Source organism: Lynx rufus, unplaced genomic scaffold, assembly GCF_022079265.1.
Source record: "Lynx rufus isolate CCGP_SWC_20201006 ecotype Redwood Valley unplaced genomic scaffold, mLynRuf1.p SCAF_14, whole genome shotgun sequence".
Classification (NCBI taxonomy): Eukaryota; Metazoa; Chordata; class Mammalia; order Carnivora; family Felidae; genus Lynx; species Lynx rufus.
Genome location: NW_025814828.1, coordinates 38,744,198 through 38,758,033, shown reverse-complemented (window position 1 = coordinate 38,758,033; position 13,836 = coordinate 38,744,198). Strand labels below are relative to the sequence as shown.

General features: G+C 46.3%; 1 protein-coding gene across 1 annotated transcript in view; it reads left to right on the top strand.

Moving 5' to 3' along the window:
* The window catches only part of EFHC2 (EF-hand domain containing 2), a 204,268-nt gene that overhangs the window by 75,721 nt on the left and 114,711 nt on the right, over positions 1-13,836 (top strand). Inside the window, exons 3-4 of the mRNA XM_047076103.1 lie at positions 306-456; positions 12,560-12,783. Coding sequence (XP_046932059.1) covers positions 306-456; positions 12,560-12,783 — 375 coding nt within the window. The remainder of the gene's footprint in view (positions 1-305; positions 457-12,559; positions 12,784-13,836) is intronic.

The window sequence follows — 13,836 nt, the reverse complement described above, 5'->3', positions numbered from 1 at the left end:
TTACATATAGAATCCCACTGAGAAATCTGACAGATAGTACTTCAGCTTATAGCAGAGCTGAATGATGGATTTGTTGCTTGGGTATCGTTTCCTTATCCTAACCAGACAGTGATGAAAATACAGGCTTTGTATATGGTAACCTAGATTGCATATCTGTTCGCAGAGCTGATGTGTGGAATGTCTTGGTGAAACTCTCCATGTTCGCTTTACATCAACAGCAAGTGTATAAGCACTAGCCGTATTGACTGTCAGTTTTGATGAAAATTTTCTTGCCATTTCTTAGCTTCTAATTATGATCCCAACAGGTATTATCTTTCGATGCCTATTTAGAAGATGAATTGCCTGATAAAAGTCAAGAAAAGTATAGAATAAGACGCTATAAAATCCTCTTCTACCTCGAAGATGACACAATTCAAGTAAATGAACCAGAGTTGAAAAATAGCGGACTGCCTCAAGGTACCTATTGAAAGCAGAGTTACGGTTCTCTGACTTGGAACTCCCACCTTTATATGCTGCCCTTCTCTAGGTTTTTATATATATTTTTTAATCTTTATTCACTTTTGAGAGACAGAGAGAGACAGAGCATGAGTGGGGGAGGGGCGGGGCGGGGGCGGGGGGTGGGACAGAGACTCCGAAGCAGGCCCCAGGCTCCGAGCTGTCAGCACAGAGCCCGACGTGGGGCCCGAACCCACGAACCGCGAGATCGTGACCTGAGCCGAAGTCGGACGCTCGACCGCCTGAGCCACCCAGGTGCCCCACCCCCGTCTCTGGCTTTTTAAAAGGCGCCATATACTGCTTCGGTGTCTGACTTGTTGGTGACTGCGAATATGAACATGCCATTGGCCTGCGGTTATTGATGGTGACTTACTGGCTTTCTACTCCGCCCCCTCCCACCCCCCACCTCAGCATGGGCCCTTTGTCTTGCTCTTGTATGGTATATTAGTTTTCTTTCCCATGCTGCTCCAGTATGAGTAAACCCTCCTGTGTCTTCAGTCTCTTTACTATGATCATATTACTTCTTCACAACACTTTCAAGGAGAAGAGAGGAGACTCGTCCACTGTGGCTTCCAGATTTGTATTCTCTCTTCTTTCTTCCTTTCTCTTTCCTTTAAGTGCTTATCTCATCATTTATTTTGAGAGCCCGCAAGCACCTGTGAGCAGGGGAGGGGCAGAGAGAGAGAGAGAGAGAGAGAGAGAGGTGGAGAGAGTCCCGAGTAGGCTCGGCATGGTCAGCGTGGATCCCGATGTGGAGCTTGAACTCCTGAGCCCTGAGATCATGACCTGAGCTGAAATCAAGAGTCAGATGCTTAACCGACTGCGCCCCGCACCCCCCCCAGGCACCTCTCTCTCTTCTTTCTTGAATTCACAGCCATTTGCTTTAACCACCCTCTCTTCCTCCTCATCCCTGTTAACTACATACTCTGATGGCTCTTCCGCAGAGGGTCGTTGTTCCTTCACCCCTCCCCTCCCCCATGTACCAGTCCTCTTTTTTTTTTTTTTCAATGTTTTTTTTTTTTTTTAATTTATTTTTGGGACAGAGAGACAGAGCATGAACGGGGGAGGTGCAGAGAGAGAGGGAGACACAGAATCGGAAACAGGCTCCAGGCTCCGAGCCATCAGCCCCGAGCCTGACGTGGGGCTCGAACTCACGGACCGCGAGATCGTGACCTGGCTGAAGTTGGACGCTTAACCGACTGCGCCACCCAGGCGCCCCTGTACCAGTCCTCTTTATCCATACTCCATCTCAGCCAATTAACTCTGTGATGTGGCCACCAGAGGAGTTAATCCTAAACTGCATTATTAAGAGTAGGGTGGAGATCAAGGGAGGTGACTGATTTCTTCTTGTGCTAGGAGTCCTTCACCTGGGACAGTGCTGAGATCTGGATGCCTTCAGGGGGCAGCAACCACGGTGGTAAAAGGCCTGAAAAGTTGTCATGTGTAAGGCAGAATAGTGAAAAGGGATATTTGTCTGTAAAGGGAAGATTCGGGTGTGCCTGGTGAATTCAGGAATCTGAAGGGCTGCCATGGGGAGGAAGGACGACCTAATTTTCTGTATCCTCAAGGATATGACCTGGGGGGGGGGTTGGTCAGAATTCAGGTCAGTAAGAATAATAATTTTCTGGCAGAGAGCTGCCAGAGATCGTATGGGATGTTTCTGGAAGAACATGGGGGTCAGGGTCAGGTGTGGGGGTAGAGAGGGGTGTCACGTATTTGGTCCTTGGTATAGATAGGGGGCAGGTCAGGGGTTATTTTTCACTGATAGCTTAGTAGAGGTATGGGAGGGGGTCGTGTGTGTGTGTGTGGTGGTGTAGATGACCTTCCAAGACCACTTTGACCCCTCAGGAGCCATGATTCTTTTTTTTTTTTTTTTTTTTAATTTTTTTTTTTTCAACCTTTATTTATTTTTGGGACAGAGAGAGACAGAGCATGAACGGGGGAGGGGCAGAGAGAGAGGGAGACACAGAATCGGAAACAGGCTCCAGGCTCTGAGCCATCAGCCCAGAGCCTGACGCGGGGCTCGAACTCACGGACCGTGAGATCGTGACCTGGCTGAAATCGGACGCTTAACCGACTGCGCCACCCAGGCGCCCCGAGCCATGATTCTTTGGTACAACCATCTGTTCTCCACGTAGCAACCAGAGTGTCACGTGGGGGTATTACCTTGAGGCGGCGCCGTCCTCCAAGAAGCGTGCGTGTGGGCTCTCCCAGAGGCCACGGAGCAAAAGCCTCGTGGACCAGATTAAAATGCATCCTCACGTGACGCGTGGAAACAATTCGAAACGTACAGTGAGACGCGAGGGGGAAAGGAAGGAGTTCAGTTCGCACACGTAGGACGAGGTACGGGTGGCTGGGAGGACCACTCTGCCTGAATCCCGGGGTAGGCCGTGGTCCCGCTGTCTTTGCTGCGTCAGTCTTGACGACCAGAGTTGAAGTTCAAGTAAGGAGGACCACAGACAGAAGGGACCCTGGGCTCACGGCACACGCTCTATGGGAGAGACCCAGGGAGAAGAGGGCCTGGCCACAGCTGTAGTCATGGGGTTTGTTTGTTTCTCGGCGAAAGGACACCTGGGGCCAGAATGGGTGTCACCAACGAATGAGTGACCAAATTGAGGCCTCATGAATATTGAGTACTCATGAATATTTACTGACTCTTGTATATTTGTTGTGTCATGAATATTTAGAGCCCAGGTGCCTCAAATATATTTAATACCTACAGAAAATGAATTATCTCTGGGTCCTTCCATCTCCTCCGTTCTGTGTTTGACACATAACATGCCCTGCTTACCCTTAGTTAACCCATCTTACGAATTTCTGCCTGTGTTGAAGAGACTTTGTTCCCTACCAGCTTTGTTCCTTACCAGCTGGGGAGAAACAGAGAAATTTGGGGACCATGGGTCTCTGAGTATAAGGTCGTGACGGGGCAGTATGCAGAGGATTTCCTTCAGTGTTCATGAGATTGAGGTTTTCTTGGCACATAGCTCCATTGCGTCCGGATGATGAACTTGGGGCCAGTCAGCATTGCCAAGAAGTGTTTGTCGAATGCCTACTCTGTGCCGGGCACTGTGCTGGCTCTCCTGGAGCTAGCAGGTAAGCAGGTTGGAGAGGAAAGGGAGTGACTATAGCCCAAGAGTTTTGCAGTTGTTCAGGTTAGCAGGTGCTCAGTGTCTAAACCTGGACAATGACAGTAGGAAACAGAAAACACAGGAAAGACCTGAGAGACATTTGGTTGGCAGAGTTGATAGGCATTGACCAACAACTAAATATAGAAAGTGTGGAAGGGGAATATCTAATGACAGGTGCTTTGTCAAGTCCTTGGTAAAGTACCTCCTTTATCACTATCTCATTTAATCCCCCAACGACCATCTAAAGTAGGTCATTGTCAGCTCTCAAAGAAAAAGAAACAGAAGGAATTTGCTTCATCTGAATCTTAACAGGTCGCCTCAGAGCTCACTCTGCGGTCGGTCGAAAAGATGGTGATACAGTAGTAAAACCCAGAAGCACGGAGCAGGGAACAACGTTCGGGGTAGAAGTAGGGTATCCTTGTTCTGACCGTGAGGCCTTTGAACGTGGTTGGGACATCTGTATGGTGATGCCCGCCGTGTTGGGATGTATTTTCAGGAAGAAAGTCAAGACTGGAGGTGTGGACTGGGAATCGGGGGTGCTCAGATCGTGAACAGAATCAGGCTTATTCTCCCATGTTGGAAGAGAGGCACTGTTGAGGTGGTGGAAAAGGGAAGAAGACTGGATTTAGTGTCTGCACTTTGTTTTACTAGTGGGGGGAGAAAGGATTAATGTGAGGAGAGGATGTGAGTGGTCCTCGTTATTCTTTGCGCTCTGACACACTATCCACCCCGGGGTCTTTTGGTTTCGAGAATTTGTGCCTTAAGGGCAAGTCTTTTAGGAAATATGGAAATGCCTTGATGTTTTAAAAAAAGATTCTCTGACTTCCAAAGAAAACTTCTTTTAATGTTTGCTTCTTTATTTATTTAGGGGGAGAGAGAGCGGGAGCAGGAAAGGGGCAGAGAGAGAGAGAGAGAGAGAGAGAGAGAATCCCAAGCAGGCTTCCAGCTTTCAGTGCAGAGCCCAGAGTGGGGCTCGATCCCATGAACCTGTGAGATGATGGCCTGAGCTGAAATCAGGAGTCAGACGCTTAACCGACTTGAGCCACACAGGCGCTCCTACAGACTTTTATGGTTGGAAATACGACACTTTATGAAGGGACAAGAAGTCTTTAGACTCTTCAGGGTCGTTTTTAACCTATACAAGGCAGTTTTTAAAGATTGACAATAATGTATTAGAAAATGTTGGAAGAATTACTTCAGAACAGAAAGCAAATTCACAACTTTTAAATTCTATGAACATCTGTTTTACCTGTGTGTTTGTAAGCGATGGTATTGCCTTAGTCAAAAAATATTTTCTTATATTTTTATACTAATATTTATATTTATAAACACTTATTATATTTATAGTCACTTGAATGCTTTACTCCAACATTCCCTAACTAAGCTTTTTGCCTGTTTTTGATTACCTTCCCCATGTGACATCAAATTTATACAAATGATAGACTGGGGATCACGGGATATCCTGAACCTTCATCAGTGCATTGTTTTTATTTTTTTTTTAAAGGTCATTGATTTATTTTGAGAGGGGGGGGAGTGGGGGGGGAGAGAGAGAATCCCCAGCAGGCCCCGCACCACCAGCAGAGCCCGACATGGGGCTCGAACCCACAAACCGTGAGTTCATACCCGAGCCGAAGTCAGACGCCCAACCGACTGAGCCACCCAGGTGCCCCTGTGCATTGTTTTATTATTATTCCTGTAGCTCACTGCCCCATCTAGTGAGTCTTTGGTTTTATTAAACTATCCAAGAAGAAAAATGAAAGGTAACCTCTATGAGGGTCTTGGAAAGGCTTTTATTAAGACTTCTCGATTCTCTCAGCCTCTTGATTTCAAATCGAAGCGCACAAGCAGATTGCAGAGGCAAACCGATGTTAGTCATAATGATGTATTTGAACATTATTAGGGAAGTCGGGGGCAATGTTATTCATAAAGACCCGGGGCGGGGCTGGGGGGGGGTGGGGAACAACTCTGAGTAAAAGGCGACTTGTAAAGTCTCTTGAAAATTTCGGAATTTCTGATTGGCTCTTCCTGATCAGGACGTTTTCTCCGAGGGAAGACACAGCTCAGGGGGTACGCACGGAATACGCGGTCATCGCGATCCATAACAAGACTGAGTTTGTCAACAGCAATTCCTGGCGGGCTCTAGCAAGCACCGTGGAAAGCAAACACGAACCAGCCACTCCCATCATCAAGCTCTGTTTGGCAAGAAACCAGTCTGTCTGGAAATATTTAATACGATGATTCCAGTTCAGGAAGGTCCGTTTGGACAGAGGCTCCTTGGGAAAAAAATCACGTAAACATCTTCTTTGGGCTTTCCAAAGTTAAACGGGGAAAAAGAGCAAACAAGCTTTGTGAGTCAGCGGCTCAGATCTCAGTGGGACGGGGCAGGTGGCGTTTCTTTCAATTGTATCTTGACTAGTGTGGGACTGCTTTTCATGTACCTGTGGGCCCCGGAAAGGGGCTAGGGGTCCTATTTAGGTGATGCCCACTGATGGTATTCCTGTGACTTCCATAGGGCATCTACATTTTCCAAATGAAAAGGGAGGTCAAACACTTTCCTTCTTTTGTGGAGCCGACCACTGAAATGAGCGCACGTAGGGGCACCTGGGTGGCTCGGCGGTTAAGCGTCCAACTCCTGATTCCAGCTCAGGTCATGATCTCAGTTTTGTAGGTTCCAGCCCCACGTTGGGCTCTGTGCTGACAGCTCAGAGCCTGCTTGGGATTCTCTCCCTCTACTTCTCTCTCTGCCCCTCCTCCACTCATGCTGTCTCTCTCTCAAAATAAGTAAATAAAATTAAAAAAAATGAGCACACCTGGATGAATTGGCCGGCCTCCCCCTTCAGTTGCTTCTCCTGTCATGTGATTTTTTTTTTTTTTAGGGAGGGGGGAGTTTGGAATAAGCCAGAAACAAGAGAGGCACGATGCCAAACTAGGCATTCAGTTACACACAGCTTCTAATCAGAACAACGTATTTGTAACGTTCACGAATCCATGCTGGCAGAGAGGTCGGTCGACGTGTGGTATAAGTCACGTCACTGTCACACCTCAAGGCTTGCTTTTATTTCTTGCCAGGACATCACTCTCTTCTTGGTTAGACGTGTCATATGTATAGAGTTTGTTGCTGTTCTGTTGGAATGTGGTTAAAACAATGTTACACCAAGCCAAGAATGTCAAGAGGTTAATCCCAGTAGTTTGACTTCCAATTGTCTAAGAGAATCATTGTTTGTCGGCCACTCCTGAGTCCAAACTAACCTATGGTAAAGAAAGGCTAATGATTAGAAAGGTACCATAATTTTCTGGTGAGGTCTATGCCAGCTGTTCTCAGCTGAGAGCACTCATCAGAATCTCCTAGCCCTCCCCAAGAATTTCTGATTGTGTAGACTGGGGGGCGGGTCAAGAACTGGCTTCCATTCCTTAGCATGTCCTTGGTTAAGAACACTGATTGCTGGGATGCCTGGGTGGCTCAGTCGGTTAAGTGTCCGGCTTCGGCTCAGGTCGTGATCTCCGGGTTGGTGAGTTTGAGCCCCACATCAGGCTCGCTGCTGTCAGCGTGGAGCCCATTTAGGATCCTCTGTCCCTCCTTTCTGTCCCACTCCTCCCCCCAACTCTTGTGTGCTCTCTCTTTCTCTCAAAAGTGAATAGACATGGAAAAAAAAACTGATTTCCACTAGTGACTTGTTTCACCCTTCAACATAATACTTTCTCTTATACATTTTTTTTATACTGTAGGATAATCAAATGTAATCGCAAAATATTACATTCATATGTCATTCATTGACGTTGGGCATATAGTCCATCTAAGTACTGCCTCCCGTAAAGTGGAGGACGGATGGTGGTAAGGTTGCCAGATAAAATACAAGATGCTTAATGAAGTTTGAATTTCAGATAAGCAATAAAGTATTTAGTGTGTCCCAACTATTGCCTGGGACCTACCTGTACTAAAATTATTCACTGTTTATCTAGAATTCCTATTTAATTAGGCATCCTAATTTTCAGTGTGCCGACTAAATCTGGCAACCCCAGAGGGTAGACCTTGGGGAAGGGGTTGCCATTGAATGGAACAGAACAGAATTTAAGAGTGGAGGTAAGTCATTGACCTGTGAGGACAGGTGTTTGGTGCATGGGGGCTGCTCAGTAAGTATCTGTTGAAGAAACAAAGGAGAGGAGGGAGGAGAGATAAGAGGAAAGGCCAAGTGGTAGACAATGTCCATAACGGAATGCAGGCATCAGAAATGGTACTTTGAGGGATCAGAAGAGGAAACGCCAGTATCCACTAGAGAAGACATTTGAGTGGTACCTCACAGGTTTCTCCAGATAAAGATGAAAGATGAAGGTAAATTAGCCAAAAGGGACAGCATGAGATCAAGAGGTGGGAAAGTGGTAGGGATGGAGTTGGGAAGGTACTTGGGAGCCGATCCTGGGGTGTGTAAGGAAAACTAGGAGAGGAGGCAATAATATAAGGGGACATTAGAGCACCTGTCATGCTAGTGTTTGGGGCTCATTTGGTGGCTAGGGGGGACATGCATAGGATCATTTTTTTTTAAAGTTTATTTTGAGGGAGAGAGAGTGAGCAGGGGAGGGGCAGAGAAAGAGGGAGCATCTCAGGCAGGCTCCACGCTGTCAGCACAGAGCCCGACGCAGGGCCCGATCCCACAAACTGTGAGATCACAACCTGAGCCAAAATCCAGGGTCGGACGCTTAACCAACTGAGCCACCCAGGTGCCCCAGTATTGTTATGATCAGAGGCAAGGAATTTTCTTTCCTTGAAAAAAAATTTTTTTAATGTTTATTTTTGAGTGAGAGCGAGAGAGAGACCAGAGTGCGAGCGGGGGAGGGGCAGAGAGAGAGGGAGACACAGAATCCGAAGCAGGCTCCAGGCTCTGAGGTGTCAGCACAGAGCCTGATGCAGGGCTCGAACTCAGGAGCTGTGAGATCATGACCTGAGCTGAAGTCGGACGCTTAACCGACTGAGCCACCCGGGTACCCCCTGGAGTTTTTGTATTCTTTTGCTACAAGACAGGTATCAGACTATCTGTATATTTAAAAAAAAAAAAAAAAAAAAGTGATTCTTATAGCACCAAAACGCCAAAGAAGGACATTTTGTAAAAATCAAAACGGAACAGTCATTTTAGCAGAGGAATAATCGCGAACATAAGAGAAGATACTCTGTTGTGTCTGAGCACACTGAAGGGTCTTAACATTTTTAGGTTACAGACTTAGTTGACACAGCGACAGGTGGCAATTCCGGTTGAATATTCATTCACCTAAGAAATCCCTGTCTCTAGACTCAGATGTATCCTAGGTGTGCGGTGTTACTAAAACGAACTAAACCTACCGAAAATTTAGAGGTAAGAGGTGGTAGTCTCAATTCTGGAAGGTGAATGTCTAAAAACTAAATTTAGTGGTATGACCAAAGATCTAAAGCAAGTCCCAAGGGGGTGAAATGAAAATGCGTTAAACATAAATGGATATGTCATCATTTTGATCTAAACCACAGGGAAATGTTGGAAAGTTAAAGCTTGCAGAGCATCATCAGATAGCCAGGGTCTTTAAAAAGGAAGAGAGAGAGAAAATATGACGATCAGGAGGCGCTTAAAAGCAGGCACCCAATGCGCGGACATCTGCCCAAATTGTCTTTATGGGGCAGTCAAGAAGGCAAACGTTTAAAAATGTAAAGGGTAGAGGTGGTCCTTCCGTTCTTGTTTTTCCAGTTTTAGAGCATTATTTTTTACTTCTATACTTTGATCTCATGGTTCATGTGAAATTTCTATTTCTTGTTCTGGAATGCCATCCTGCCCATTTCTTTGGCATTCCAGAACAGATTCTTGCTGGTGGGGTTTCTGCCATTTACCATGGAGGACTATAAACACACACAGAATACCAAGAAATAGAAATTTCGATCCCCGAACGACACAGTTGAGGGATACCACGAATATGTTATTGAAAGCTCTCAGGCGCAACTGTCCATTTCAAATGGCCCACATACTTGTTTTCTAATTAGTGTGGAATTGTGACTTTGGGTTTTAAAACTATTTATTTATTTACTTACCTTGAGAGAGAGAGAGAAGCAGAGCGAGCGAGCGAGCAAGCAGGAGAGGGGCAGAGGGGGAGGGAGGCAGAGAATCCCAAGCAGGCTACGCACTGTCAGTGCAGAGCCCGACACGGGGGCTCGAACACAGGAACCATGAGATCACGACCTCAGCCGAAGCCAAGAGTCGGAGGCTCAACCGACTGAGCCACCCAGGCGCCGCGTGGCTTTGGATTTCTTGTTATTGAAAAGTTTCCTATTGAGTGTTAGGCCTGCCTTCTCTTTCCAACCCACGAATGGTCAAGGCTTTTCTTTGTTACCTCAAAGAGCTTCTCTGGCCTCTTGGGCATGCCCTGTGGAGGAGACGTGGGAGCACAGGTAAGGAAATGTGGGAGTCTGGGAGGGTGTGGGGGCAGCTAACGCAGGGGTGGTGCCCCCCCCAGAGGGGGGCGTTGGTGCAGCAGGCAAGTGGGCCCTGTTCAGAAAATTGCTTTTGGAGAACTAAGAGAGGCCGTTCTTTTGGAAGAGCGACTCCATCTTGCCGCCCTCCTTTTTCTGGCGGCCGGCAGCGATTCTCCCAGTTTCTATCCCGTTTCGTTGTTGTTTTCAGTTGATGTGTGTGCTCTGAGAGAGAGCGAGAGCACTCGTGCGCCCACGTGGGAGTTGGGGAGGTTGCGGAGAGAGAGAATCCCAGGCACCCTCCACGTGGTCAGCGCGGAGCCCGATGCGGGGCTGGAACTCACAAACCGCGAGATCCTGACCTGAGCTGACATCAAGAGGTGGATGCTTGACCGATTGAGCCACCCAGGCGCTCCCCCCCAACCTGTTTTGCCTAGAACACTCCCTCCTCTCCTTCACTTACGTAATCTGTGGCTAGTTTTCAGTGAGATGTGGTTGAGCGCAAACCATGGAAAGGGCTGGTATCTCCTTAGAGCTCGGAACCCCGGGTTTCGAGATCTTTTTCTGCCATTTGTTAGGGTGTGACCCTCGGGCACGTCACTCGGCCGCGCGGAACCTTGACTTTCTTCTCCATACGCTGGATTCTTCTGTCTCGTGCATTATCAGCCTCGGGGGACCAGTGAAGATTAAATGAGAAAATGTATATGAAGGGATATGCTAGGGCCGTGATGTTGATTCTGATTATTACTGTTTAAAAGCTCTGTAGGCGGGCTGGTTCTCTCCACCTAGAGAAATAGAGCGTCCCTATTCGAAGTCTTACCGAACAGAAATCAGCATAACCTGCTTATTTGAATTTTTATAATGAAGTCCAAATGCAAGATAGATGGAATTTCTGAAGAAGCTCCCTGGCCACTGAATACATTTTATATGTCTTAAAAACTGTCACAATATAAGTATTTTTAAAGCGATATATGATGGCTTCTGAAAATACCTGAAATGCCCATGCTTTTGCAGATGTTTCAGTATGCAATTTGTTCTCGCTGTCTCATCTTGAATGATCAAGTAATTTGCATACTGTTTTCAGTGGCATGAATTAAAGGCTAATTGAAGTATAATTTTTTTGCAGTAAAATTATATCATCTTTTATGTAGTACATTTCAAGATATTCCAGGGCAGTTCTAATTTTATAGTTTTATTATTTTAATTTAATGTACCAAGTAATTAAAAATTGCTACAAAGAAAAGAAGATGAAAATCATTTTAGTTAATTTCCCCTTACCAGTGTGAAAAGATGATTAGTAGAATAATGGAACAGAGCTTGACACAGTTCCTGGCACATAAAGATATTCACGAAACGTTCCATAGTGAATAGGAATGAATAATTTCCGAGTACTTCTAGACTTTGGGAAAAGGTGCCGTTCTCAGTGCTGTAGAAAATACGAAGAAGCTTGCTTGACATCTTTATACTAAAATACTTCCTTCCCTACAGAGGTCACCCAAGCCGCTTTTACTTCAACCGTCAGACCCTCAGCTTGCTCTGCTCACCTCTTTCTCTCTTTACGCTCGTGGAGTAGTTTCTCGGGCCAAAGTCAGTCACAGATGTTGAGAGGCCGTTCTCCACGGTATCTCGCGTTTTGGTGGATCTCACGAGCAGAGACGTTGCCTGCTCTTTGTTCTGGACTCTCTTCCAGGATGTTTACATGGCAGACAGCTTTGGAAGACAAAGGTAGTCTCTCCCTCTGGAGCAAAGGGCGGGTCTGCTCGCAGCCTTGGAAGATAGAGTGGTGTCTCCTTCCAGAACATGCTTACCGCCCAGTCTAATACAGGTGGTATCTCCCTGTGATGCTTATTGTCTGTTATAAAAGATTTAGGTTCTCTAAGCTTAGGGTTTCCTCTCCTGTCATGTAACCCCCTGCGTGGGCAGGAGTTACATGGACATTGTTGTGTCATCCTGTTGGAAGCGAGGCTCAGGAAGCGAACCCTTTTACCGCCAGTGGCGAACCACCATTTTGGGCACACTTGGGTACCCTGGGTCTATACTCTCAAGAGGAGGAGCGAATGGGCTAATCATAGGGTTAGAAGTAAAAGACGGGATGTGATCCAGAACCTTTGGCCCAGAGCACCGTCTACAACTACAAAGCCTCTGATAACCATCACTTTGTAGGGGTGGTTGGGAGGAGGTGAACAGAGGCTATCAAACATGGAGGGAGGAGAGCTTGGTAGAGGAAAGAAGATTCCATGAAGCTTGTAGAAGCTGTGAATCATGGTGTTGGCACCTACCATATTGAAGCTTACTAGTCTGCCTTCCCTAGTCTTTATGGTTTATTAAAGTGCTTCCCTGGTACCACTTAGGCAACTCTAATAGCATGCAAGGCTGGTAAGTGACTGTGGACCTCAGCCCTTTGCCCACTTCCCCGTTCTGGGAAAGCATTCAGGGTCGTTATGGAGACGTGCTATGACCTCTTCCTTGTTAGCCATCCGATGAAACGGTTGTACTTTGTTCCACACCATAGGGACTTCTATCCGGCGTCATCGGATTTCTCTCCCACCTCCTGATGAAGATCAGTTTTATACTGTGTATCATTTCAATATCAACATAGATGTTGTCTTTTATGGCCGGACATTCAAGATTTATGATGCTGATACGTTCACAAAAAACTTCTTGAAGAAAATAGGAGTCAAATTAAATCCCCCAGGACGGTGTCCAGAAGATCCTTACATGAAGATACGGAGAGAGGTAAGAGATTGATAACATCCGTGAGTTCTTGTCTTCAGAATGAGAATCCGTAAAGGGGACTCAGTCGAGGATATCTGCGTTCCGGATACAGATGTGAAAGCACTTTTGGGGTCATGGTCACTGGAGTTATCCTGTTCACCTTGAGGCTGGAGGGAACTCTGGGTATTGGGCTCAGTGCAGGAAAGTCTTCTCTCACCACCCCCACCCTCGCTTCTCTCCACAGAGAGTCTCCCTTCCCGGTGGTAGGAGTCCAGTGAGCTGCCCCGTGGGGCAATTTCCAAGAGCCCATGATTGGCTTTGTGGTCACTGACAGTATAAGAGTTAGGTCCACTCTTTTCCCATCTTGGTTGCCTACCTCTGGGAACGTTTTTGCTTCTGTACTATTGACTAACCGCACCAAACCTTGGGCATACCATTTTCCTTCTTCCTCAGGACTCCCAGCTCTGCGAATGGTGGCATCAGATGTGTTCTAGAGGAGTGGGAAGGGCCATGACCCTGATGTACCCCATTATAAAAGCATGTTTGTCTTCAAAGTCTGATCGCAGTTAGTACGGGGAGGAAAGAACCCAGTGTTCATAGTATTGTCTTTCTAAAGTTGTCTTTTTTTTTTTTTAATGATCCCTTGGCCTAAATTATTATTATTATTATTATTATTTCTTCTTCTTCTTCTTCTTCTTCTTCTTCTTCTTCTTCTTCTTCCTTCTCCTCCTCCTCCTCCTCCCTCTCCTCCCTCTCTTCCTTCTCCTTCTTCTTCTTCATTATTTATTATTATTTTTATTTTTTATTTATTATTATTTTTTTTTTTACAGAAGAATCAGAACACCCAAAAGGGCAAGTGTCAGGTGGAAGGTCAGATACCTTCAACTCAAGTCTTGTGCTTCTTAACCCAGAATTTGATTACGGTCATTTTCTTTCTTTCTTTTTCTTTTTTTTTAATTGAAGTAGGATTAGACAGAGTAAAGTACACCGAAATGAAGTGTACCATGGGATGAGTCTTAACAAATGCTACACCCATGTAACCCACACCCAAATCAAGACCCGGAACACGTCTCT